At 35.3% G+C, this 27,967-nt stretch overlaps 1 protein-coding gene across 4 annotated transcripts; it reads right to left on the reverse strand.

Annotated features, from left to right (window-relative positions):
* Nucleotides 1-2,165: 2,165 nt before the first annotated feature.
* On the reverse strand, nucleotides 2,166-27,667 carry LOC127875925 (myocyte-specific enhancer factor 2-like). Of its 4 annotated transcripts, none has more exons than XM_052420682.1 (10): nucleotides 27,519-27,667; nucleotides 24,572-24,665; nucleotides 21,575-21,778; nucleotides 13,678-13,803; nucleotides 12,924-13,098; nucleotides 12,224-12,387; nucleotides 11,476-11,560; nucleotides 10,418-10,535; nucleotides 8,723-8,957; nucleotides 2,166-7,850 (listed from the first exon to the last, which is right to left on the reverse strand). In XM_052420682.1, exons 2-10 carry the CDS (start codon nucleotides 24,623-24,625, stop codon nucleotides 7,707-7,709), a joined length of 1,305 nt encoding a protein of 434 aa, XP_052276642.1. In that variant the 5' UTR covers nucleotides 24,626-24,665; nucleotides 27,519-27,667; the 3' UTR covers nucleotides 2,166-7,706. The 4 variants fall into 4 exon arrangements, with proteins under 4 accessions (XP_052276642.1, XP_052276638.1, XP_052276640.1 ...); XM_052420678.1 differs by having other exon boundaries at nucleotides 13,660-13,803; XM_052420680.1 differs by lacking the exon at nucleotides 27,519-27,667 and adding an exon at nucleotides 27,366-27,487 and having other exon boundaries at nucleotides 13,660-13,803.
* Between the last annotated feature and the right edge of the window lie 300 nt (nucleotides 27,668-27,967).

The raw sequence follows: 27,967 nt of genomic DNA on the forward strand, positions 1-27,967 counted from the left end.
CTAATATACTACTAGTCTTTCACGCACAACATAAAGGCAAGCTGCAGTGTACTTAGTGCACCTGCAGTGTACTTAGTGCACTAGGAACTTTGAACTGAACCAGTCTTCTGGGACAATGGCCATATGGAATAATCATGGTGCTCATAATTTCAAATGTTGCACATGCATAGTGAGCTATTTTTATGTCCCCCACTACTATACATAATTGTTTTTGCCCGGTCTGTTGGTTGGTTGGTCTGTTGGTTGGTTGGTTTGCGCCAACTTTAACATTTGCAATAACTTTTGCAATATTGAAGATAGCAACTTGATATTTGGCATGCATATGTTTCTCATGGAGCTGCACATTTTGAGTAGTGAAAGGTCAAGGTCATCCTTCAAGGTCAAATATATGGGAGCCATTTTTCCATGGATGTCTGTTAATCACAAAACTTGTCCACACCAACCTTCAAAACTGCATGTTTCAGAATGGGACACTAAAATACCACTGGAAACAAATATTGGCATTGGAGAAGTGAAGAAAAGCTTCAAATTCATTTGGCTTGTGAATGACTGTTGATTAAAGTTACACCACAGGGGAGGAAAATAACCCCATTACTGTATTCACCCTAAGTAGCCTTCTCCCATTACTGTATTCACCCAAAATACCCTTCCCCCATAACTGTATTCACCCTAAATACCCTTCCCCCATTAGTGTACTCACCCTAAATACCTTTCTCCCATTAATGTATTCACCCTAAATACCCTTCCCCTATTACTTTATTCGCCCTGAATACCCTTCCCCCATTAATGTATCCACCCTAAATACCTTTCTCCCATTATTGTATTCACCCTAAATACCCTTCCCCCCATTACTGTATTAACTCTTAATAGCCTTCCCACATTACTGTATTAACCCTAAATAACCTTCCCCAATTATTGCATTCACTCCTCATTACATTCAGAATGTTAAATATCGAGGATATTTCAGCCTCGCTCTAGGAAAACAGGGCTAAGTGCACATGCCCAGTGTCATTCCCAATTAGCATATGATGGTCGCACAGATTAATCAGACACTTTTATTATGAAATCTTTGTTGTAAAGACATTGTCTTCGTACAGTGGATTTCGCTTAATTGAATAGCCCATTTGTCACGTCCGAATATTCAATTATCCGGAGTATTCAGTTACAAGGAATCAGTTTATTTCCAATGTTATCACTGTTCATCCGAATTACCGATGATGTTTGTAAAAACTCTTCTACGTCACAGCATGCGCATTTCCATTTAATAAATAATGTCTTTTCTTCTGGTAAGTTGGTATTACTTTCGGGTTTTTAACCTATTTCAAAGCTATATTGTTAAATATATTTCGAAATAAATTTGTTTTGTTAAAAAAACGCATAGAAAAGCGCAGATAGTCGTTTGTTATTCATTATATGGTGCATTGAAAATAATCCACTCGTAATAGTCACTCACCGGTTACATTACATACCGGTACTACATTGTGTAAATTGGCACTGACGAGTATACTGACGCGAAACATGTACAAACGATTTAAAACATATTTTGTTGTTCTTGTTTATAAATGGACACATGTACATTATAACCATTCAGCATATTAATTGTTTCTAAGCGACAACAAACTGTTGAAATGTGTTACTCGACAGTTTGCGCCTGACTGCACACCGGAGACTCCAGTGTTTGCATTGTACATGCTTGCATACTACACCTGTAAGTCACGTGATGCTTGACATACGTTGCATACATGCATGGTGTGAAATGAAAACAAAGGCAGTCAATTGAGCGCGTCTGTCAATACGATGCGTATCCTTGAAGATTTATGACATTCTTTGCTGGATTATAGTGTGCAATACAAAATTGGCTATTCAATTAACCGAATTATTTGATTATCCGATATTCAATTAAGTGGAATCTACAGTACCATAAATGCAGTCCAGGTGGAAAGTTTCATCCCTGATAAGCCTGTTTGGACTGAACTGTCTAATCTGGGACGACACTTAATGCGCATGCATTAAACCCCAGTTTTTTCCAGAATGAGGGTCCAACTGTATGTTGTCTTGGTAACCAACATGGTAAAAATTGATAAGAATTCATGCAACAAGCCTCTTTCCTAATCAAAACATACTGGTTGTTCATGAAGATTGCTTAACAAACTACAGACAACCAATAGGCTTTCAGTGTATTTAATACTCTACAATTCATTACAGCCAACAGTTGAAAATATACAGGAATAGAGAATGCATAACATTTTCTTTACAACACTATATACAATGTTAGAAAATGAATTCTTCAATGAACAAGTACACACGATAATGTAAATATACCTGGGTAAACTAGTTTAAAATAATATGTGTTATTTCTATCTAGTTCAGAAAGCAACAAATATTCAAAAATAATCTATTTTGAATATTATTTTGCCATTTGAATACATGATTCTTAGGTTATACATGTATTTTGTTGATAAGCATATTAAGTAAATTTCTTGTAAGTTTTCATGATGTTTGCACTTTTTCGTAAATAAATGGCATACTGTCAATCCCAAGCTTTCATCAAGCACACAATTCCCAATCATGTCCTATTTAAATACACGCTAAAAGCATGAATAAACTAGGCAATAGACAAACGTGTAATCTGGTTCTGATAGAGAACATAAAGCTGTGCTATGTTCCATGATGCCACAAATCTTAATAGTTATATCAGTGCCTGGTATACTTAAGTAAATATTGCTCCTTTTTGCAGATTTAATGTTTTAGCAGAAATCTTCCATGTAATAAAGTGTTGACATGTATATAGTTAGTTTGTATACTAGTCGCATTCTGGGAAAATGGGGCTTAACAAATTAAATGCTGTCCCAGACTAGCCTGTGTAGTCTGCACAGGCTTATCAGAGTCAACACTTTTTGCTTTTGTGGAATTTGTTGTTTAAAGGAAAGAGCTGATGTAAGCAAAAAGTGTTGTGCCTGATATGCCAGTGCAGAGGGCACAGCCTACTCTGGGAAGCAATTGAATATAAAGTTACTTCCTATTGATATTTGTAGCCATCCTCAATATACAGATTCTCAAAAACTCCCAAAAGCAGGATGAGGATACAAACTACAATTTCAAAATCTCGAAATAAAATCACTTCAAAAACCGGAACAGATGAAAGTATGAATCATTAAAAACACTATGTACAGCTTAAATACCAGCAAACAATTTAAATCAAAGATACTATGTTTTCAATGCATTCTTAAAACCAGCATTTATAAATGTGATCAACAAGTTCTGTAACTAAACACATTTGTAAGTTAAATTATAGTCCTCAACCATGAAGTAGCAGAATATCAAAAATATTAAAATCAAAATGTAACAAGATTTGTCCCGTTTAAGTACTCAAAATTTTAAAGTAAGACTCCTCACAAAGCCCTGATAAGCTTGTGTGGACTGCTTTGGCTTATCTGGGACAACACTTAATGTGCATGCATTAAACCCAGTTGTCCCAGTATGTGACTAATATATTTTCATATTGGGATAATGTGTGCATTCCTATGTTTGTACAAACACATAACATTTAACATGTCACAGCACTTTATATTCCATAATGTTCAGAGTACTTCTGATAACTGTGTAACTACATTTCAGACTTGAATCATGACATTGAACAAAAATAAAAGATATACAAAATTAATATTGTTATACAAAATAAAAGTTTTTACCAAAATCAAATGAGATCCACAGCAGGAAATGGTAAATAGGAATCAGGATTTCAAGAGCGTTGGAAATTATTGAAATTTTTAAAATAAAAAAACATATACATTTATTAAACAGATTGCGTATTGAAAAAGCTTTAGAGCATGAATAGAATACATAATGATGAAATGTCCTGATTTTAAGCCACAAATGTAAATGCCTGAAAACTACCAAGTAAACATATTCTTTTCTAACTTTGCAGACTATTGCAGATTTGCATCTTTCCTTTAATTGACCAATGGGCCTTCTGATCTAGTTAATGTAAAATGAAAATACACACATTTTGGTTTTGAGTACAAGATATCTTTTATTTTTAACTAAATGAATAAGTTGGGGAATTGTGGTCAACAAGGTTTGTCTTAAGATTGAACGTGCTTAGAAATCTCAAGATGTGCCACTTTTAGTCCAGTTCTTCAAACTCACAAGTATCAAACTATTTCAACAGCAGCATTTAAACAATTGTTACCCAGGATTGTAACAAGGTCTTCCATATATGCTAAACAATAAAACCGTTGATAATTGATCAAGCTTGCACACATGATTGAATGTGAAAAAACAATTTAAATACTGACATATAAATATGTGTGTAACAATTGCATAAGATGTAAAAGCAAATAAAATTATAACAAATCTAAAATTGTATAATTTACTTTGCAACTTCTCCGACTCACCATGATTAAAGCACATGTTCAAAATAAAAGAAACACACTCATGTTATTGTGAAGTGCAGATGAAAACATTTGGAAGATGAACATTATATAAATATATATGGGCACAAACATATTTTTTAAATGAAACCTTCAAGGGACTTAACACAACATGTCATGATGATAATTAACAAAAGCACCGCCTTGCGGGTGCAGACCGCTAATCAGTTTTTCTTTTTAAAGGTGAAGGGACCAATCTAAATTTTAATCACAAAGGAGGAAGGGGTGGAATGGAGAGGGGTGTATAGTGTGGGGGTGTGGTCATTTATTTCATTATCTTCCAAAAAATGCAAAAAAAAGTTTTGGAAGGGGGGGATTCTTGGACGGTATTTCAAAAATAACATTAAAAAAAAATTGGGGTGGGGTATAGTGTGAGGGTGTGGTGGTCATTTATTAGATGAGCTTTAAAAAAAATTGGGAGGGGGGATTCGAGGGGGGGGCGTGGGGGATGGTTTGGGTGGAGTCTATTGTGGTATGTCAGGTAAGAGTTGTTTTGTCAAAGTTTCAATCAAATCTAATCATAGATAAAGAAGTTATGTCAATTTTAGCAGAATTTAATAATTTGACCTTGAGATTCAAGGTCATTCAAAGGTCAAGGTAAAATTCAACTTGCCAGGTACAGTACCCTCATGATAGAATGAAAGTATTTGAAGTTTGAAAGCAATAGCCTTGATACTTTAGAAGTAAAGTGGATATAAACATAAAATTTAACCATATATTTAAAGTTAATAAGTCAAAAAAGGGCAATTATTCCATAAAACTGACAACCAGAGTTATGCAACTTGTCCTTTACTGTCCCCTTATGATAGTTTGCGAGTTTTCCAAGTATGAAAGCAATATCTATAATACTTTAGACGTAAAGTGGACCAAAACACAAAACTTAACCAAATTTTCAATTTTCTAAGTATAAAGGGCCCATAATTCTTCAAAATGCCAGTCAGAGTTACATAACTTTGCCTGCACAGTCCCCTTATGATAGTTAGTAAGTGGTGCAAGTATGAAAATAATAGCTTTGATACTTTAGGAATAAAGTGGACCTAAACACAAAACTTTACCAAAGTTTCAATTTTCTAAGTATAAAAAGAGCACATAATTCTGTCAAAATGCCAGTAAGAGTTACATAACTTTGCCTGCACAGTCCCCTTAAGATAGTGAGTAAGTGTTGCAAGTATGAAAGCAATAGCTTTGATACTTAAGGAATAAAATGGACCTAAACACAAAACTTAACCAAAATTGTCAATCTTCTAAGTATAAAAAGGGCACAGAATTCTGTTAAAATGCAAGCCAGAGTTATCTAACTTTGCCTGTCCACCAGTCCCCTCATGATAGTAAGTAAGTGCACCAAGTTTGAATGCAATAGCATTGATACTTTATGAGAAAAGTGGACCTAAACGCAAAACTTAACCGGACGCCGATGCCAAGGTGATGACAATAGCTCATATTTTTTTTTCAAAAAATAGATTAGCTAAAAATGGTTAAAGGCGAGCATCAACAGAAGTTACTCCAAGTTATAGTTCAGAGGACTTCTTAATTAGCAGTTCTGGAAGTTCCAAAACTTATAAAATAACAATCAGGGAGGTTCTATCAAGTATGGGTGGAAGGACAAATATGTTTTGTTAAATTTCTTATGTAAACATGTTTCCAACATTTTCTGAATGAACTTGCATATAAGCAATTATTGATATAGGACTGAACTTCAACACTTGAGCCTCCCTCAGGGAGAACAGTCTTTAATGCATGTACGTACACTATTGTCCAAGATTTGCCTTAACAGAATTTTCACTAAGAAAAGACTTTCTTTGAATAAAAAATACCATAGAAGGTGAAAGTCTCAACCCTGATTAACCTATTAGCCTATGCCTACTGCACAAGCCAGTCTGGGACGGCACTTTATGTACTTGCTTTAAGCTCTATTTTCCCAGGACGGCACTTTATGTACTTGCATTAAGCTCTATTTTCCCAGGACGGCACTTTATGTACTTGCATTAAGCTCTATTTTCCCAGAGCACTGCACATTTTAATTCTGTTTGTTTTTTAACATGAGTCACATACTGTCAAAACTTGCAACTATATGTGCTACACTTCAAATATTAGAGGCGATAAGGACAAGACTTTCATTTTTTTATATTAAATTCAAGCCCTGACTGAATTATATTAATTTAAATATACATTTTCTTAATTAATTGTGTCTTGTGTTTAAATATAGTCCTTTTTCATCTAAGTATTACTGAAATAAAAAGTTTCATCAATTAAGCATAGTAAGGATAACAGCAATGGCCCTTCAGAATGATAATATATATTTGAGTACATACAAAATTTCAACTTTACACTTTACTTCATTGGTTATGTATGAATGACAGCTAAAGATTTAACAAGGAAGCCTAATTTGCTGAAGTCACCACCCAATTATTGTTGATAAACAAACAGTTTATTTGATATGGGAACAACTATAATTGCAAACAGATATAATGAGCGAAAAAATCTGAAATAAGCAATCATAACTGTTTATCTTTCGTATAAATGTCATTGAAAATGTCCACAAAGAGGATATTTAACTAGGCGTCAAATTAATTGTCACAATAGTAAAAAGCTACAATTCAATTTGTTAAAAAAAATCAACCCTCCATTCATTTAAGGCCAATTGAATGAGGTAATCAAGTAGAAAAACAAAAATAGTTAACACATGAATGATGAAAAGTAACCATCAAGTGATGACAGTAAGATTTGTATATTTCTCATCACAAAAGCAGAAGCATTGCTTCCATCAAAATGTTAAAATTCAGTGAGTAATACCATAACAGATAACTAACAATACTACATTGGATACATAAAGCACAAACCAGGTTTCAACAAACATCAATATGTGTCTGTCAAAACAACCATTTTATTAACATGAAAACATGATTTATAAAAAAACTTAGATGCCAGACACTGGGGCATGTAGCTTTGATTCACTTACAAATACTTTGTAATTCTAAATGTTATTTTCTGATTTTATGAATTGCTCAAGTATATTTTTAAATAGTCGGTGATCTATAAAACATATTTAATGTACATAATGGATAAATCTGCCAATTTCAATTCAAACCCCTTGTAAATCCACTTTGGATTAATAAAATAACTTGTTTTTTCAACAGCTTCATAAAGCCAGCAAGAGGACTCCCCCTGTCTTTATTCGCCTTTTATCCCCCCCCCCAAGCCCGGCTCAGATGATAAAATGATAATGGTAGGTATCTATGTACAATGCCCACTACCCACAGCAGGTCAAAGGTATCACGTATCAGAGTCAGTGGTGCGGGCCCGTTTGGCTGGAGACGGGTCCCCGTCCTCTCCTGACTGGTTCCCCGTAGACAGCTGCAGGTTGGGGTTGCTGGACAACATCACCGGGACCTGCATACCCTGCATACCCTTCAACATCTGCTGAAACATACGCGGGGGATTTGTAGTGGAGAACACACTTAACACAAAATAGTCTATAGCACGAGGATTTCAAGACCGTTGGAAATAATTCAACATTAAAGGGATCTTTCACGCTTTGGTAAATTGACAAAATTGAAAAAAGTTGTTTCAGATTCGTAAGTTTTCGTTTTAGTTATGATATTTGTGAGGAAACAGTAATACTGAACATTAACCATGCTCTAATATAGCCATTATATGCATCTTTTGACGATTTTAAAACCTAAAAATTATAAAGCGTTTGGAGAGTTCTGTTTTTGTCGTTAAATTTTGTGAAACTACGAAGATTGCTTATATAAGGTATAAAATACATCAAGGATGTGTACTCGGCGGAATAGCTCAGTAGGCTAGAGCGTTTTTACTTCAGGACTCTGGCAGGACTCCAGGGGTCACTGGTTCGAAACCTGCTCCGGGCAATGTTCTTTTCCTTTTTTTATTTTTTTTCTTGATTTTTTACTGGAGCTTTTTCGATCCAATGTTTACATTTATCAATATAAAGCATTTAATGAATAAGTTAAAAAAATGCCAAAATCTGTGAAAAGGCCCCTTTAAAATGTGTCAGAAATTTCAGATTTAGTATAAGGGACAAGATCTAGAATATGAAACCATACTGAGCTGAGTAGGGTACTCACAAGGAATGTGACAATGATGGAAAACACTTTGGTAAAACATGGAATGATTTACATCTAGATTGCTTTTTTCCAAATATCCTCACACAAACAAGAATATAATGTCTTTAAAATGCGCATTTTCATCAATAATTTGTTTAAAAGATTCTGCTCATCAAAACTTGTATTCAAAGAAAACATGTGAAACATAACGCACACACTTACATGTGCCGGCAATGTTATGGTGTTTGTGTTGATGCCAAGTCCTGCCGTGGAGACGAGACCAGAGGACATGAGGCGGGACAGCTGCGCCTGGGAGAGGCCCACGAAGTTCTCGGCCTTGCTGGACTCTGGGGGCTCCAACTTGATGTTCTTGTCAAGCTGGGCCTTCAGCTGGGACATGTTGATCATCGGGAACTGAAGCTGGCCTGAACTGGTCGGTGTCAGCGTCAGTCCTTGACTGAAACCAGATGACAGATTGTTATGAATCATATCTCTGACATTTTCCTTGTTTTTAACTTATATATGCATGCAGCTTGCAAAAGGGACTGTATTAAACATTTACATATAGTAACTTTATAATATTGTTTATATGCTTGATAATGAAATATGAAATTTTATACATGACAAATAAAAAATTTGAAAATATAAAAGTCTACAATCTTCTTACAGTGCTCTTATTAATAGTATCAATACATCAAAACAGGCATCAGAACTGGAATCTGCAGGACAAATCCTATTGATACATAAATTTTGATAGAACAATGTTTAAATACAAAAAATATAAAGGATATTATTTAAAAGCACCCTTTTTGGGGGTCCACATCTAAAGTGATTGATAGGTTTTTAGTACACGGAGCAAATATTCTAAGAAAAGTCGCTTTAATATGATATCAAAATCTCAAAAACTTTCATATTTTTAAAGATATTAAAACAATTAAACCGATCTTGTCAAAGTTGAAAAAAATAAATTTAAATACAAGTTACAGCAAAAAATATTTTTAAATTTTTATTGGAGTTGTGACCTAAATTAGACAATAAATTTGCCCTTATTTCTGTGATCCAGCTTGCAAAACTCTGCTTGGAAAGGGCGATTATACATGAATAATAATACAACAAAGTACTTCACAACAAGATAAATCACTTGTTTTAAAAGAGGTAGCAAACGGAATAAGTACACAAAAATGCATTGACTACTTAACATTGCTTTTGCATCCATGGGAGGCAATCAATCCCAACATCCCAGCATATCTAAAAAGTGTTCCAAAGCAATTACCAGGTAACATATGTTTAGCTGAGATTGCACGTTTTTATTAGGAAAAAATCTTGCTTTTAAATAGAAATCCTACCACATAAGCCATATGACACATATATAACATTAATTGGATTATGTTATACAGTCACAGAAACATAATCACTGCACTACTGTATATCAATTGATGACATTCAAACCACCTCAAAGTTTATTTGTGCAGCTTTAGATAATCTTACAGTAACTTATGTGGAGGTTGGTCTTGAAATAATGTCTAAGGTCATCCTGCCCTTACCTCTAATACATTTGTCACTATGAGATGTATGTGCACTCAGTACTGGTAAAATACTTGAACTTGAAATAATAATTGAAACCCTAACAGTATGGTGTAATATAGCGCTTGAATGTAGATAACGGAATACCTGACACTTTATCGTTTAATGGTTCACATTTAGTCTTGAAAAGAAATTTATATATTTGTATGACGTATACTTTGGTTGTCCGCGCGGACTACCGTTTATGTGAGGCCCTGCTTAATTTAAAAAAATAAACATGCCTTTTCAGACATATTAAGACATATTAAGTAAAATAATTTTTTTTTATCTTTAGCTCAAAAACCATCCCTGAAGACTCCCCCACCCCATTTGACCCCCGACTACTTGACCTACTTGAAGAGCCCCGAGGCCTGTACGGCTGCTGTGAGGGGCCCAACACTCATCTGGGCCCCGCTCATCTGGTTCAGTAGGGGCTCCATCAACTTCTCAAGGTCAGCAGTGTTCAAACCACCTGCGCAGAATGTTTTAATACAGGGCATTAAAAATTATATTCTTAATTTGTAATATGAACATTTAACATTTTTAATCATACAAACCAATCAATAGTCACTTTTGTGATAACAATTTTGTGTATTTCTGTTGTTTAATTAATTCATACAAGTGAGTATCATATGGCCTGCTGGGCCATGTCTTGATTGCCATTTTATACCATAAAAATTTGCACACAATCTTATTTATTTTTCAAGAACACAGTTGAACACATTCAATAGAAGATGGGATGACACTTTCTGCTCTAATGGAATTTTTTGTTTTAAGGGGAGTCTAATCTCAACGAAAATCTAATCTAGGCATAAAGTATCTTCCCTTATTAGCCTTTGGGAACTGCACTGGCTAATCTGGGACAGCACTTTACACACATTATTAGTCCTCTACCCGTTTCACAGGAGGGGACTTATGGTTTTCACTCTGTGCGTCTGTGAGTCTGTCACGCTTTTCTGGATCCTACGATAACTTTAAAAGTTCTTAATATTTTTTCACGAAACATGGAACATAGATAGATGGCAATATGGACATTATGCACGTCATTTCATCTTGTTCCCATGTTTAAAATTCTGGTTGCTATGGCAACAAATAGACTAGAAATACTGCTGAAAATGGTGGTTTTCTGGATCCTGCGATAACTTTAAAAGTTCTCAATATTTTTTCACGAAACTTGGAGCATGGATAGATGGCAATATGGACATTATGCATGTCATTTCATTTTGTTCCTACATCAAAAATTATGGTTGCTATGGCAACAAATATTTATTTTTTTAAATCTGAAATTGTTGGAATTTCTGACAATGGTGGAGCCGGTAGGAGACTTATATTGCTTGACAATAGTCTTTTTAATTCCGTTTTTCCAAGAGCTTCTCAAATGCAGAAAGTATACAAAGCTTTGTGAGACTTACTGGTGAGCAGTGCCGACTGCATGGTGGCCCCGCTAGGTGTCTGGATTGAGACAATAGGGGTCTGAAGGGCTGTACTCTGCTGCTTCTACAACACACACACACACACTTAGAATGCAGGCTCTAATTTCTTGAAAATCGTACATTTTTTATAACAGGATTAGCTTCCACTTGCAGCGCATATGACAATAAAGTATGAACAGATTTATTTAAGCAATATTACAAGTTTCAATTGAAAATAAGTATATTAGATAAACACTATGAACACTATTTTGTACAACACCTTTAAATTTAAACAGTAATATGAATCAATGAAAAATGACTGAAGACAGTTTTTTTTAAAGAAATCAGACTTGGAAATTAAGCAGCAGTATGGATAATACCATTTATTTTCACCAAGCATTAATTCTCATTTACTCTGTTTCATACAGGCAAAGCCATACTATTTTGTTACCCTCAAGTAAAAATTGTAAGAATTACGGATTGCTTTGGCTAACAGGTAATAAAAGGGATTAACTTTATCCTAATAATTTACTCCAGCAGCCGAGTCAACTCAATTTGATGGCTGGAAAAAAAATGCACAAATCTGCTTTAAAAATTGTATTCCATATTACTTTCTTGTCACTTAAATACCATAAAGTAACTTAAATTGGGATACTATCACTATGCAAAGAAGGCTTGTCCCATTCGAACTAACATTTTGCGTCAAGTAAGCATAACCTATACCAGCCTTGTACACAGATTGTCCTACCTGTGATGGAGGGCTATCCTTGTTGGGTATGACAACGCGCAGGTTGGGTCTGCCCTTGCCCTGCCCCTCGTCCTGACTGGTCCTCACCTGGTGAAGGGCCACCGGCTGGGGCACAGGGCTGGAGCTGGGCTGGGGGCCAGGGGACACGCTGGCACGACCTCCATCTGCAAACCATGGACTAATTAATAGGCATGTGATAAAGCAGGGCTAACCACCTGTACAAGTTACTACACACCCAGATTTTAGTGGATTCGTGCTTAAAACACATTTGCAAATGACTGAGACAAATTCCAAAGATTCTTTTTCAGAATAAAAAAACAACAACACTAATTAACATACCTAAGAAATTGTAATTATTTGAAAATAAAACAACACAAAATTGAAATGATTTACGGAATAATGGCACTCGTGGTCATTAAAAAATTTGGGTCAAGGATTTATTTGTAGTGAAGAGGCCTTTTCATTAGACTTTGGGTCAGTAGTTGTTAAGAGTTTACCAAAACTTAGGGCTAGTTACAGTTTGGGATTTTCATGATGACATGTTGAAAATTTCAGCTATAATCCATATATGTAAAAACTTACGCAAGTCTAATATTACATTTTTAGAAGTGCTGGGACACTTTCCAGGTCCTCAAATAATGCAACCTTAGGAGTGAAAAGACCACACAAACTTCCGAAAACACACCCCTGTAAGCCTTACCTCCAGGACTGAGCATGGGCCTGGTGTTAGTGGCCTGTAGCCCCCCGCCCGGATGGTGCTGTAGCAGGACAATGTTGGAGGCCCCGAGGTCCTGTGTGGAGAATTGCTGGCCCTGTGTGAAAGCCACGTTGGGAACCGGCACAGACACTGGCATCACCCCGGGCTGCTGCCCAAACTGTCACAACAAAATTCAGCATCAGTTTAGGGTACTCAGTCAAAAAGTAAATATACACTTCCCTTTATAGGTTTAAATTGTGAAAAAAACTTTTGTATAAAGTTTTGTATAATTCTTTTCAGTTCAAGAATTCTTTATAATTCTCTTCAAGCAATGACTCCAGACATCAGTTTTAGTTACACTCAAGGACCTATTACTTTATTAAAGTCTTAAGTTTCTGCCTGAATCCAAGCCGTTTAGGGGACAGATATAACTAAATAAACACAAACTTACTGACCATATGTTTTTCTTCATAAAACCCCATTTTTGTTAGTGATAATAAGAATGATTTCAATGTTATGTACACAAATTTGGCAAAAGAAATATTTAGCTATGAGACTCCCTTTTAGTTAATACATTAATTGCTTTATGGCTACAGCATCTCTAAATAAATTATATTTAATTAAGCTATTTCAAAAGATTCTGAAAATAGTTCACCACTACCCCAAAACTGACAATCATACAAAAGGCTTTCAATGAAAGAATGATACAATTGCAGGTAAATGGGTAAAAGTGACACACCAATAAATGCGGGACTACCTGTCCAGTCATAACGCGTGCATACTGCTCGTCGACATTTTTGTACTTGGCCTCTGTCTGTGGTGTCAGCTGGTAGGAGTCGTCATCATCCATGTCTCCCTTCTCATCGCCTTTCTTGTTCAGCATCTAAACACATGGTGTTGTTTATAAACAAGAGGGCCTGAAAGGCCCAAAGTCGCTCATCTGAGATAAAAAGAAATGACCTGTTCTTTGCAGCCCAAGATATCAATGGAACAAATGTTCTAACCAAGTTTCATGAAGAATGAACAACAAATGGCCCCTTGGCGGCCATGTTTTTTTAACAGACCTGCACCATTTTTTAACTCTTCCAAGATATGTCCAAATTTCATGAAGATTGGGAAAAAATGTGTCTTCTAGACTGTTCACATGTTGTCACTATATACATATAAAGAAAACTGCCCCACTCCCTGGCGGCCATGTTTTTTCACTGATCACGACCATTTTCAAACTCGTCCGAGACATCCACATATCTAATGTTTTGACAAAATTTCATGATGATTTGGCAAAACATGTGACTTCTAAAGTGTTCACAAGCTTTTTTACTATATAAATATAAGGAAAAAGACCCCCCCTGGTGGCCATGTTTTTTTACCGATCCAAACCATTATCGAACTCAACTGTCCTATCCAGGTGTGGTAGTGCGGTCTCCTATGAATGAACCGGTCACAGGACGGTTACAAGTTATGTAACTTTGTAAGCACTTATGTAATGCGGAAATATTTATTTGACAAACTCTTATTTCCGGTCAGGATGAATATACTGACTGGTTGTAATTCAATAAACTAAAGGCGTTCAGTCAGGGACTCCTAAATACACTCAAAGAATTTATTTATAAGTGAAAAAAAAGGCAGCTTTAACAAAAATAACTAATTTTTATTCCAAGAACTCGGAAAATGAAGAACAATGACAGAAAATTAAGAACAGGTACAAGCCAAGTCAAAAGAATCTAAGTATTGTTACAAAAATGAACAACATACAGCAAATACCTTAATGAATGTAAAAAGAAGATCAAAATCTGTCAAAAAAACTGATATACATTTGTAAATATAAATTACTGTTAGTCTAGAAAGTGCTTCAAAAATCTAGTTTACAAAATATGTCTAATTTAATCTAAAGAACAATATTTATGGAGATTAGGAAACTTCAGTGAATCAAATGTAAAAATAAGAAAAATTTACTACAGACAGTTATTGAAATAGAATAGAGTCTTTCTAATTTAGAAAATGCCAAATAAAAATATTCTAAATAATAAGAATAATTTAGAAAATAATGCAAAAATGTCTTGATGCTGGTGTTAAACATAATTTAGAGTATAATTATTTCAAAATTCCAACCTTTTTCAAGAGCTGTTAACTTTTAAAGAAAGCATCAAGAGGTGTTTAAATCAGCCCAAACAGCTTATTTTATACAGTTCAGAAGAGATCAATGGCAGAGTAGTCAATTTTCCCTCAGAACAGTGCATTTATCAATGATCAATATCTTCCCAAATTCCAGAGCAGAACTAAAAATAGATAACTGAACCAGGTTAAACTAGAGCTTTGTCACAGGCGTGACGAATACCCCCACATGCCGCATTGACACATATTATTTTGCATGTCGTCTTCACAAAAAACAGCGGACACCATGGTCAATTTTGAAAACGCACTTAGTGACACCTTGACCTAGTTTTTTACCCAGAAAGGCCCATGTTCTAACTTGGCCGTAAGATCATCTCCATAAAACTTCTGACCAAGTTTGGTGAAAATCGGATGTAAACTACATGAATTAGAGAGCGGACACCATGCTGAATGTTAAAAAACGACCTAAGTGACAGCGTGACCTAGTTTTAGGCCCGGAATGGCCCATGTTCAAACTTGTCCTAGAGATCAGTTAGATAGAACTTGTGACCAAGTTTGGTGAGGACTGGATGGAAAGTACTTGAATTAGAGAGCAGACAACATGGTGAGGTTTAAAGCGCACTAAGATACCCCTTGTTCTAGTTTTTGACCCGGCATGACCCATATTCAACTTGACCTAGACATCATCAAGACACAACTTCTGACCAAGTTTGGTGAAGATTGGATGAAAACTACTTGAATTAAAGAGTGGACAACATTGTGATGTTTAAAACGCACTAAGTGACTCTGTGACCTTGTTTTTAACCCGGCATGACCCATTTTCAAACTTGCCCTAGACATTATCAAGATACAACTTCTGACCAAGTTTGGTGAAGATTGGATAAAAACTACTTGAATTAGAGAGCGGACAACATGGTGAGGTTTAAAACACACTAAGTGACCCCATGACCTAGTTTTTGACCCGGCATGGCCCATGTTCGAACTTGACCTACATTTCATCTAGTTACAACTTCTGACCAAGTGTGGTGAAGATCGGATTTAAACAACTTGAAGTAGAGAGCGGACACCATGCTCAATGTGTAAAACGTTCTAAGTGACCCTGTGACCTAGTTTTTGATCTGGCATGGCCCATGTTCTTCAGATCATCTAGATAAAACTTCTGACCAAATTTGGTGAAGATCGGATGAAAACTACTTGAACAAGAGCACCGCCTTGCGGGTGCAGACCGCTCATCTATTTTCTTTTTAAAGGTGAAGGGACTCTCATTTTCAATCACAAAGGAGGGAGGGGTGGAGTGAAGAGGGGTGCATTGTGTGGGGGTGTGGACATTTATTACATTATCTTCCAAAAATGCGAAAAAAAGGAAAAAAAAAATCGGGGGGGGGGGGGAAGGGGGTGGAGATTGGGGAAGGGGGTGGGGATTCTTGGGTGCGATGGTTGGACGGTATTTCAAACATAAAATAATAAAAATAAATATTTGTGTTTTTTAACCGTTTCAAAAAAAAATGGGGGGGGGGGGTGAGGTGGGGGGGGGGGGGGGTATAGTGTGAGGGTGTGGTGGTAATGGGTGGAGGGGGGGGGGTGGTGGGGGGGGAGGGATTCTTGGGTGCGATGGTTGGACGGTATTTCAAACATAAAATAATCAAAATAAATAGTTTTGTTTTTAACAGTTTAAAAAAAAATTTGGGGAGGGGGTGAGGTGGGGGGGCTATAGTGTGAGGGTGTGGTGGTCATTTGTGAGATGATCTTAAAAAAAAAAAAAAAAAAAAAAAAAAAAAATAGGGGGGGGGGGGGGGGGGGGGGAATCGGGGGGGGGGGGGGGGGGCACGGGCGATGGTTTAGGTGGAGTCTATTGTGGTATGTCAGGTAAAAGTAGTTTTGTCAAAGTATCAATCAAATCTAATCATAAATAAAGAAGTTATGGCAATTTTAGCAAAATTTAATAATTTGACCTTGAGAGTCAAAGTCATTCAAAGGTCAAGGTAAAATTCATCTTGCCAGGTACAGTAACCTCATGATAGCATGAAAGTATTTGAAGTTTGAAAGCAATAGCCTTGATACTTAAGAAGTTAAGTGGATCGAAACACAAAATTTAACCATATATTCAAAGTTACTTAGTCAAAAAAGGGCCATAATTCCGTAAAAATGACATCCAGAGTTATGCAACTTGTCCTTTTACTGTACCTTTATGATAGTTTGCGAGTGTTCCATGTATGAAAGCAATATCTATGATACTTTAGGGGTAAAGTGGACCAAAACACAAAACTTAACCAAACTTTCAATTTTCTAAGTATAAAGGGCCCATAATTCCGTCCAAATGCCAGTCAGAGTTACATAACTTTGCCTGCACAGTCCCCTTACAATAGTTAATAAGTGTTGCAAGTATGAAAGCAATAGCTTTGATACTGTAGGAATAAAGTGGACCTAAACACAAAACATAACCAAATTTTAAATTTTCTAAGTATAAAAAGGGAACATAATTCTGTCAAAATGCCAGTCAGAGTTACATTACTTTGCCTGCACAGTCCCCTTATGATAGTAAGTGTTGCAAGTATGAAAGCAATAGCTTTGATACTTAAGGAATAAAATGGAACTAAACACAAAACTTAACCAAAATTTTCAATTTTCTAAGTATAAAAAGGGCACATAATTCTGTCAAAATGCACGCCAGAGTCATCTAACTTTGCCTGCCCAGTCCCCTCATGATAGTAAGTAAGTGTACCAAGTTTGAATGCAATAGCATTGATACTTTCTGAAAAAAGTGGACCTAAACGCAAAACTTAACAAAAATTTTCAATTTTTTAAGTATAAAAAGGGCACATAATTCAGTCAAAATGCACGCCAGAGTTATCTAACTTTGCCTGCCCAATCCCCTCATGATAGTAAGTAAGTGTACCAAGTTTGAATGCAATAGCATTGATACTTTCTGAGAAAAGTGGACCTAAACGCAAAACTTAACCGGACGCCGACGCCAAGGTGATGACAATAGCTCATATTTTTTTTTCAAAAAATAGATGAGCTAATAAGAGAGGACACCATGCTGAAGGTTAAAAAACGCACTAAGTGACCCCGTGACCTAGTTTTGACCCGGCAAGGCCCATGTTCAAACTTGGCCTTAAGATCATCTAGACACAACTTCTGACCAAGTATGGTGAAGATCGGATGAAAACTACTTAAATTAGAGAGCGGACAACATGCTGAATGTTTAAAACGCACTAAGTGACCCCGTGACCTAGTTTTTTACCCGGCAAGGCCCATGTTCGAACTTGGCCTAGATATTATGTAGATACAACTTCTGACCAAGTTTGGTGAAGATCGGATGAAAACTACTTGAATTAGAGAGCGGACACTTAATACGGACCGACAGACAGACCGACCGACAAGTTCACTCCTATATACCCCCTAAACATCGTTTGTGGGGGTATAACAAGGGAGATAAATACTGCATAAATACGGCTAAATCATGTACATGTTGTCTTTCTTTCAGTTATCTCTTAGTTGAAAGGCTTATCATAAGTGTTAATGACTAAAACAGTTATGTTAACTATGAAAATTCTGTGTTATGAAAAATTACATAACACAGTTAATGTCACATAATACTGACATAATAAAACCAAACTTTACTACATGTACACAGGAAACCAATGTTCTGACCAAATTTCATGAAGATTGAGCAAACTAGAAAATTAACAAGATTTTACTATAGCCATATAAGGAAAAATACCCCGCTCCTTGGCAGCCATGTTTTTCAAGCCAAGGTTACCATTTTTGAACTCATCCAAGATATCATTGGGACAAATCATCTTAGCCAGTTTCATGAAGATAGGAAAATATATGTGGCCTCTAGAGTATTAACAAGGTTTTACTATAGCCATATAAGGAAAAATGCCACGCCCCCTAGCGGCCATGTTTTTCAACCAACGGACATCATTTTCAAACTCGTCCAAGATATCATTGGGATGAATCTTCTGACCAAGTTTTATGAGGATCGGACAATAAATGTGGCCTCTAGAGTGTTAACAAGATTTTGCTATAGCCATATAAGGAAAAATGCCCCGCCCCTTGGCAGCCATGTTTTTCAAGCAAACGTAACCATTTTCAAACTCATCCAAGATTTCATTGAAACCAATCTTCTGACCAAATTTCATGAAGATTGGACAATAAATGTGGCCTCTAGAGAGTGAACAAGGCAAATGTTGACGTCCCACAACGCATGACGGACAACAGACAAAAGGCGATCACAAAAGCTCACCATGAGCACGTTGTGCTCAGGTGAGCTAAAAATAAACCTCCCTCTGGCAGTGCCTTCCCCAGGAATTTGTTCAGGCGCCCCGGGGGTGGGTTGGGGAGGGGTGTCCCCTCCCGACGTTGATTTTTTTTTTAATTTAACGTGTCAATTCACGTTCTGTGGTGCGTTATAACTCAAAGAAAAACAGCGTCAAAAGACGTCATTTGGTGCGCTATGACTCTTCAAAAAAATCCCCCAGTCATTTAAAAATATATATTTTTATATTGTTTAATTGTTTTAAAACTTTTCCGCACAGCTAGTAAATTCCCGACTCGAACAATTCCCCAATACATCCGTTTCAACCCGAATCTATTACTGTATACTTACTATTTTTCAAGTTTCTATTTATTACCCGATAATCCCGTTTATTCCGTTTTTATCAAACTCTTTCTGGTAAATATTTACGATAAAGCTTTCAGTTATTTCTTTAACACAAACCTTGTCATTTTTTAAGTGACTATTTATAGATTTGATGAAATATTGCCTCTGAATATGCGTCAATCCCCTGACCTGTTGTGTGCTTGTTAAAACGCTCAATACACGCCATTTGTATGCAATAGACGCGACGTTGTACATGCTGCATAATTTTCGCGCTCTTTTTAATTGAGAAAAAGATTCGACACAAAATAAATTTGCGCTGCTAATTTGAAGCAAAAATATTTAACGTTGCGGTAACATTTACATTCGGAAGTGTGTTTCGGATTAAAAACGCGTTAACATCGACTTACGGTAATGGGTTTCGGATTACAAATTTAATTATTCCCATTTGAGATTTCAACAAATATTAACCGTTGCGTTATAAATTCAACGATAATTTGTTTACACACTTTACGAGTCGAATAAATGTTTTGACGGAATTATGCATGAAATTCACGTTGTCCACGAGGATCACGGCCGGTCTTCTAACTATCGATTATCGGACGAAGCATTTACAAGTGTGCGTAATTAATTCAACGAAAATTTGTTAAAGCGCATTACGTGTCGAATAAATGTCAGAAAAACGAGGTGAATCAGTTCTATAAATGGACATGTTGAAATATACATGTACTGGAATTAAATAAATTGTTATCACATAATTGTAACCGCTATAATAATTAATTGTTTACCACTTGCAATTAATTTCTCGTATTAATTATGAGTCATAGGTAACACTTGTTTACAGTAAAAAGGTGTGATGATGATGCCCGAAACCGTCTTTAATGTTCTGTACTGTTCTAATTACCGGTTTTATATTACTCAAATGGTACAACTACTTGCTAATCAAGCTGCGATAAACTCTTACTTCATGCCCGACGTCAGTCAAAAATAATGGTCGATAGTTAACCCCGCCCTCATAAGCATTCGCATAACCGATTAGACGATGAACTTCACAGTTTGACGACTGGAAAGTTACCAGATACATCCTTGTCAGCATTTAAATGACCGTGTAATTCGGCTAGAATAATCGATACGCGCGTCATGCTATTCTCTTATCAGTGGATTATCCATTACCCCATGTGGTGTTTATGGCGATTACTTGTGAAAGTAGGTACCGAGTGCTCTTTTAAAACAGGGAATATTGATACACTGATAGGGAAACCTTGATTTTTTTGGACAATCTCCACTTTCTTTTACTGAAGAATACACTGATCGGAAAATTTCAAGCGCCCCGGGGACTATGATTTCGAAATTCAAGCGCCCCGGCAAGGGGCGCTTAAATGGCCTGGGGAAGGCACTGCTCTGGTAAAACAGGGTTTCATGCATGTACATTCCAGATTACTTTGTGCAGACTGCACAGACTATTCTGGCATGGCACTTTACTCACGTACATTTTGCCCGATTGTTTTAGAGCCAAGTTAAAATGCAATTCTATGAATTGTGTAAAATTTCAATTGCCTAAAAATGATTTTTTTATCATTATCTGCATTTTTTGTAATTTTTGAACCAACTCAGTGGCAGCCATGAACATAGCTGATAAAGATCCCCCACATTGACTGTAGCAGGGAGACAAATCAACGCAAAGAAGAACAGGATAGAAATTAGCGTTTTATTTTTTTTTTCCTTTCATTACAACTATTGTATTACCCTTATAATATCATTACAATTATAAATATTATTTTATTATTATAAAAATCATTTTAATGTTATTAATTTTTTTTTTTAAATATTAATGGGGAAAAACCAACTCATAATTTTCAATATTAATAAAAAAATTCGTAGAAAATTCAATTTCAATTAATTTTATATATTTTTGCATTCCAACACCACCCACCTCTACGATGTCTTTGTTGGTCTGACTGACCACCGTGTCATTGTACTCGGTGTATTTCAGCAGCACCTTGTCCATATCCGAGCTCGCATACTGGTACAGCTTGTTGTTGGAGGTGAAGATGATGAGAGCTATCTCACAGTCACACAACACACTCAACTCATACGCCTTCTTCATTAGGCCAAACTTTCGCTTTGTGAACGTCACCTACAATGAAATGTAGTAGTGATGAGGATCACAATTGTAACTGTGTAAATGGATGAAAATAAATAACTTCATTTTTAAAACCAGCGATTGTTTTCCTTTTTTTTAAGTATCTTTAAACAGCACTTTCCCAATCACTCAAAATTGATAAAATTCCTAATTGGTGTCCCCAAAAAGTCAAAAACATAGGAAAGTTTCTGCCGTTTTTTTCCAAATCTAACTCCTTGAGAGTGAACAGCTCATATCAATTAGTACAACAGCACAAAAAAAATTGTACTATAGTGGTGCGTTAACATGCCCTAAATTAGTTAGGGTTTTACAAAAGCCACACAACGAATTCATTCAATAGAGCCTTTTCAGGTATATTTTTTCTATTGATTTTAGTTCTATTTTCTAAACCTTATTGTTATTTTTACAGAAATGAGTCATAGAAGTAAATACTACGCAAAAATTTAAAGAATTGCCATCAGTCACACAGATGCGTTCCATTGACAAAGTTTGTACAAAAAACATGAACCATCTTTCCCATGACATATTAGCAACTTCAGTGAATAACATAAATCCAAGATCACTTATATTTTCAAACAAATGAAAGAGAGAGACATTGTTTTGTGAAGGTTGAAAAACAACAAGTTTTCTATTGTGTTTGTTCTTTATTTCTTTGATACCAAATTAAGTACAAAATGGTCATTATGGCATGCCTGTAAACATTATTTAAATGGGTATGTGCAATTAAGTACTTAGTAATAAGATAAACAAGCAAATTCGTTGAATTGATATCCCCCGCCAATATGCTTCTGGACACAAAAGTATTATATTTGACACTCAAAAAAAGCATTTTTTCAAGATACAAAGGGCCTTAACTCTGTTATTAACAGATGGTGTACAATGCTATTTGGCGTGCATCATCCTCTTATCCAAATATATACTCATACCAAGTTTCAATGAAATCCGCCAAAGCACTTCCAAGATATGGCTCTGGACACACACAAAAAGCATTTTTTCGAGAAACAAAGGGCCATAACTCTGTTATTAACTGATAGTGTACAATGCCATTTGGCGTGCATCATCCTCTTATCCATATACATACTCATACCAAGTTTCAATGAAATCCGCCAAAGCACTTCCACGATATGGCTCCAGACAGACGGAAAGACGGACGGACGGACAACGCCAAAACAATAGCCTGTCAGATTTTTTTTAGAGGTCAGTGACCTTGGCCTTTGACCTAGTGACCCTACAATGGGTGTGGCATGTAGAACTCATCAAGTTGCAGCTACATATGAAGTTTCAAAGTTGTAGGTGGAAGCACTTTGATTTGAGAGCTAATGTTAAGGTTTGAGCATGACGGGGACAGCAGATGGCGGACGACGAGCTGGCTATGACCATACCTTGGGTTTTCTTCAAAAACAGCAGAGCTAAAAATTACCAATTTCACATGGTGAATTTTCCAATATGATGATTTTAAGACTAGAATTTTCCCAAGTTCAAGAATTGGACTAGTACCGGCTCTTTTCCCAATCGGACAAAAAAATCGCTGAACAATTAATATTTTTTGCACATATTGCCTTATTAAGACTTGTTTATATTGCCATAAAATTGTCTTGACATTATCAATCCTTTCCCACTCAGAAGCAAAGCGAAAATGGCTATGTCATAATGTGCAAACAGTATAAAGCCATGCAGTAACAAGTAACTCGCAGTCTGTTCAGGTTTTATGCTGTTTGCTGCTCATCAGTATCCAAGGGTTGGAAATAAAGCCTTAAAAACTTGAATATAGAAAGAAAGGCCTTTAATTAAATTTAACTTTCTGTGGGACTACACATGTGTCAAAATACGTATCTAAGTAGTAAAGGGTTAATTTATAATTTCATGATGGTAGATGGCCAGAATACTGGAAACTAATCCAGAGTCATCCCAAAAAAATCCCAATTGCATCCTTTACTTTCCTCATTTGTGTTATCAACAAGTCAACAAATAAGTGATTTTTAATATACAGCCAGATGCATCTTGCTCAATTAAATAAAACAGATTTTTCAATCAATCTGGCCATTTCTGTTTTAATTTTCTATCAATTTGGCCACCAACGATTAGATTTTTTTAATTTAACAGGAATATATATCTTTATCAAAATAAGTCATACTAGTATGTACTTTACAAAAATAAATCAGAACATAAGTTGCATGATGCCTGCAGTTTCCAAAGTATGGCTTTAAGAAATCTAAATGGTCAATGTTGGCCAAAATCATTGTCACACGAGGCCCTAGCACTTAACCAGAATATTTCAACAAAAATGTGTGTGTATTTCGCTGTTTATGAGGTCCCTCCGCGCCTGAGGCAGCATTATGCGAGGACCCGGAATGTGTCCCAGCACTCCTTCCTAATCAGATTTTAGACTCACGAAATTTGGGACGAATTTTGAAGGATAGCTGCAATTTCCAGCTATTTATTGTTTTACTGAAAGGTTTTTAATTTTGAGGTGGTCTTGTGCTGTGGGGGGAAACCGGAGTACCCGGAGAAAACCCCACCTGTCCAGTATGGTGACCACCAACCAAACTCACATGCGCCGGGAACGGGAATCGAACATTTCAACAAAAAGGAAAGTAAAAGAATATTTATATGAGTTTGCACAATTAAGTCCCAAGCAATTAAAAAAATACCATAATTCCAATTTGAAGATTACACACCACAAATTTTACAAATTCCTCAATTTTTCAGGTTACTTTTTCGAAATTTGGTCTGTACAGGTACTTTTGCCAATTGAGCATAAAAATCCCTTGATGAAGAGCCCATTACCTGTCGGTTTCGCTCATCATTGATTCTTGTAATGGCGATCTTCTTTCTTCCCATGATGACCTATTTGTTCTTGAATTGCCTGCTATGACTTTTGCTGAAAAAAAACACCCAAATATTTAATGATGCATACAGTAAAACACTGCTTCAACAACCACTTCAGGATCTTAAGATTAAAATTATTATATACATGTAAAAGTAAAGGTAGTTTTATCAATGTCGAACTGTAGATCAGAATGTTAATATATCAACAAATGTTGTAGTTTTTTCACACTTTTCAAGAAAACAACAATAAATTGTCATACTTTAAATTGAATGTTTAATATTGATTACATATACATATTATTATTATGCAACCAACGACTATGGGTATGAAGTTATTTATGACGTTTTTGAACAAGAAACTAAGGCAGGCAAATCTAAGAATACTTGCATTTCTGTATAATAATTTTTTTTAAAGAAACAAATGAATAAAAATTCTTACATGTATAAAAACTAATTAAAATCATCAATTTTATAGAGAATTTTAAATATTGAAAAAGCATCTTTGTATTTAATTATTCTTCAAAATCATTCACTATCATATTAGTGTCAATAAGCATTAATTAATGTACATCGTATCTGCTTATCCATTATCAAAGCGAAAGTTGCTTTGTTTTTACACATCAAATTATATTGTACAGCAGTGCAGATGTATCCATCAATTATGTGATTAATCGAGCTGCATCACACCGATTGACGCTTTTTGCAATTACAGGCACAGTTTTGGTGTTATTTCATTGTGTTGATCTGCGCTTAGTTATTGTTATACAGTTCATCAAGGTACCTGTATAATTGGGGTTGAACACAGTTTAATTATTTGGGAAACAGCTAGATTTTTAAGGTGTCTGCATAAGCAGGCCGCCTAGTCATGAAGTTGACTTGGTTGTCAAGCGGAGTTTAAGTTTATATTCACACAATCACAGATGGAGCAATAATGTGTTAACATTTTTTCTTTGACTACTGTACTCAATGTTCAATTTAATTAAAATTAATGTTTAATTGTTTTCAGAGATGTATCGCTTATATAAGTTAAAATAATAAATATTAATCTGCAATCTGGATATCAAGTTAAAGGGATCTTTTCACGCTTTGGTAAATTGACAAAATTGAAAAAAGTTGTTTCAGATTCGTAATTTTTCGTTTTAGTTATGATATTTGTGAGGAAACAGTAATACTGATCATTAACCATGCTCTAATATAGCCATTATATGCATCTTTTGACGATTTTAAAACCTAAAAATTATAAAGCGTGGCAACGCGAAACGATTGAATAATTTGGAGAGTTCTGTTTTTGTCGTTAAATTTTGTGAAACTACGAAGATTGCTTATATAAGGTATAAAATACGGCAAGAATGTGTACTCTGCGGAATAGCTCAGTAGGCTAGAGCGTTTTTACTTCAGGTCTCTGGCAGGACTCCAGGGGTCACTGGTTCGAAACCTGCTCCGGGCAATGTTCTTTTCCTTTTTTCAATTTTTTTCTTGATTTTTTACTGGAGCTTTTACGATCCAATGTTTACATTTATCAATATAAAGCATTTAATGAATAATTTAAAAAAATGCCAAAATCTGTGAAAAGGCCCCTTTAATGGATAAACAGTGTTATAAATATCAGCAAATACACATGTACAGCAATTAAAGATCTATTTATTTTGTGCCCCAACCATGTGGTTTTCTACAATGTAAAATAAGGTATTCTGTGTATGTATATCCAGTGTTTTTTTTTTGCTCAAATTTACAGCCGAATTTCGGCTGCTTCCCAATCGCAAAAATATACGTTTTTTCCCAAAATTCTGACCAAAATTTCCCAAAAAAAGCCCAAATTCCAAAAAAAAAAAAAAAAAAAAAAAAAAAAAAATTTTTTTTTTTTTTTTTTTTAGAAAGAAGTCTCATATAACTTAATTATGATTTCTTAAATCTAGGTCTCAACTTTATTTTTTAAACATTTTACAAAATATATAACTTGAATTTAGTCATTTTTGTCCATAAATCATTCCCAAACTTGCCACTTTTATTGATTAAAAAAAACAACCAATTTGACCAGACTCCTTTTCTAGAAAACTCCCTGAAAATGCACTTAAAAACAATATCACTTCTGTTACTTATAATCCTATTTATTATGCTTAATTTTTCCCAATTTCATGGTTTATCGCGCTATTTTTCCCAATTTCACGGTTTATCGCGCTAATTTTCCCAATTCAAATGGCACTGGCTGTAACAAATTAAAGCAAAAAAAATCACTGATATCATATGTATCTCTCATTGGAGGAAAATGTTTTGCAGATCAATGATTACGTTGCAGATTTCTTTGGATGATCCAGTTAAGAACAGATTAAACACCCACACAATAAGTCACAGACACCAAACATCACATTTTTACATAGCACCACATTTTTTGAAAATGCATTACATTTTATTTATTAGAAGATTTTCAATAATTAATCTTTATGTTTGCATCATTATTGTTTGTATACAAATAACAAACAATTTAAGCAACAAATGCATGTTATGCAAAGTGTTTCCAGTTAACAGAATAACATGACTATGATAAAAGTTTTCAAGAGTTAAATGACCAGGTCAAATGCTGATCTCATCCCAGAGGCTATACCAGGTAAAGGAGCCTTAATTATTCAAATTTCAATGCTGATCAAAACTGCCTTCCAGTGTTTATTTAAAGATATATACCAGCAGTGACCATCAAACCACAACATACTATATATATGATATAAACAAACATTTTAATTTTAGAATTGTCTACAAATAATGGCAGAGAAGCGACATCCCCGTCTCGACATGGCGATTTTAGAGGGAAAGTTGAGTGCAATGTCCGTCTTCCTGGTTCAGCCCTGAAAACATTTAGATTACAAAATACCAGATTACAATTATAAGGGGTTTAGGGGACATATCTTACCAAATTAATGCGAAATGATGTGTATAAATATCCCCAGTTGCTATTTTTACTGTCCAGTCAATTCTGTCAAGCAATTCTATGATTTTGATCTATTTTGGGCTGGGAAATTCACTACGGTAAAAATAGCCATGAACCAGACGCGTATGAAAGTAGTCCGTTTTGCGACGTTGGCACTGATTACTAATAAATAAGCGTTTATACCATGGTTATGTAACATTTTTAACTCTTTTGAAACATCATTATATTATTATTTTTTCTGAGAATACTCTAAAAGAAAAACAAAAAATAAAAAAATATCGCGAACTATTTTTATCGCAAATGGTTTAGAAAAAAGGTCCAACATTGACCAAAATAATTTTTCCATAATGTTATAATTCAATTAATACAAATAAATACTTTCATTTCAAATTGCATAAGTGACTTTAAAATACACATGATTTATATTTTCA

Source organism: Dreissena polymorpha, chromosome 4, assembly GCF_020536995.1.
Source record: "Dreissena polymorpha isolate Duluth1 chromosome 4, UMN_Dpol_1.0, whole genome shotgun sequence".
NCBI classification, from domain to species: domain Eukaryota; kingdom Metazoa; phylum Mollusca; class Bivalvia; order Myida; family Dreissenidae; genus Dreissena; species Dreissena polymorpha.

What these genes read in the sequence shown, in the direction of transcription:
- LOC127875925 (XM_052420678.1), bottom strand. Translation starts at nt 24,625, where the DNA reads ATGGGAAGAAAGAAGATCGCCATTACAAGAATCAATGATGAGCGAAAC. An exon ending in CCAACAAAGACATCGTAGAG is followed by an intron (nt 13,804 to 21,574) that starts GTGGGTGGTGTT and finishes CCATGTGTTTAG; the next exon opens with ATGCTGAACAAGAAAGGCGA. An exon ending in GCCCATGCTCAGTCCTGGAG is followed by an intron (nt 12,388 to 12,923) that starts GTAAGGCTTACA and finishes CATGGTTTGCAG; the next exon opens with ATGGAGGTCGTGCCAGCGTG.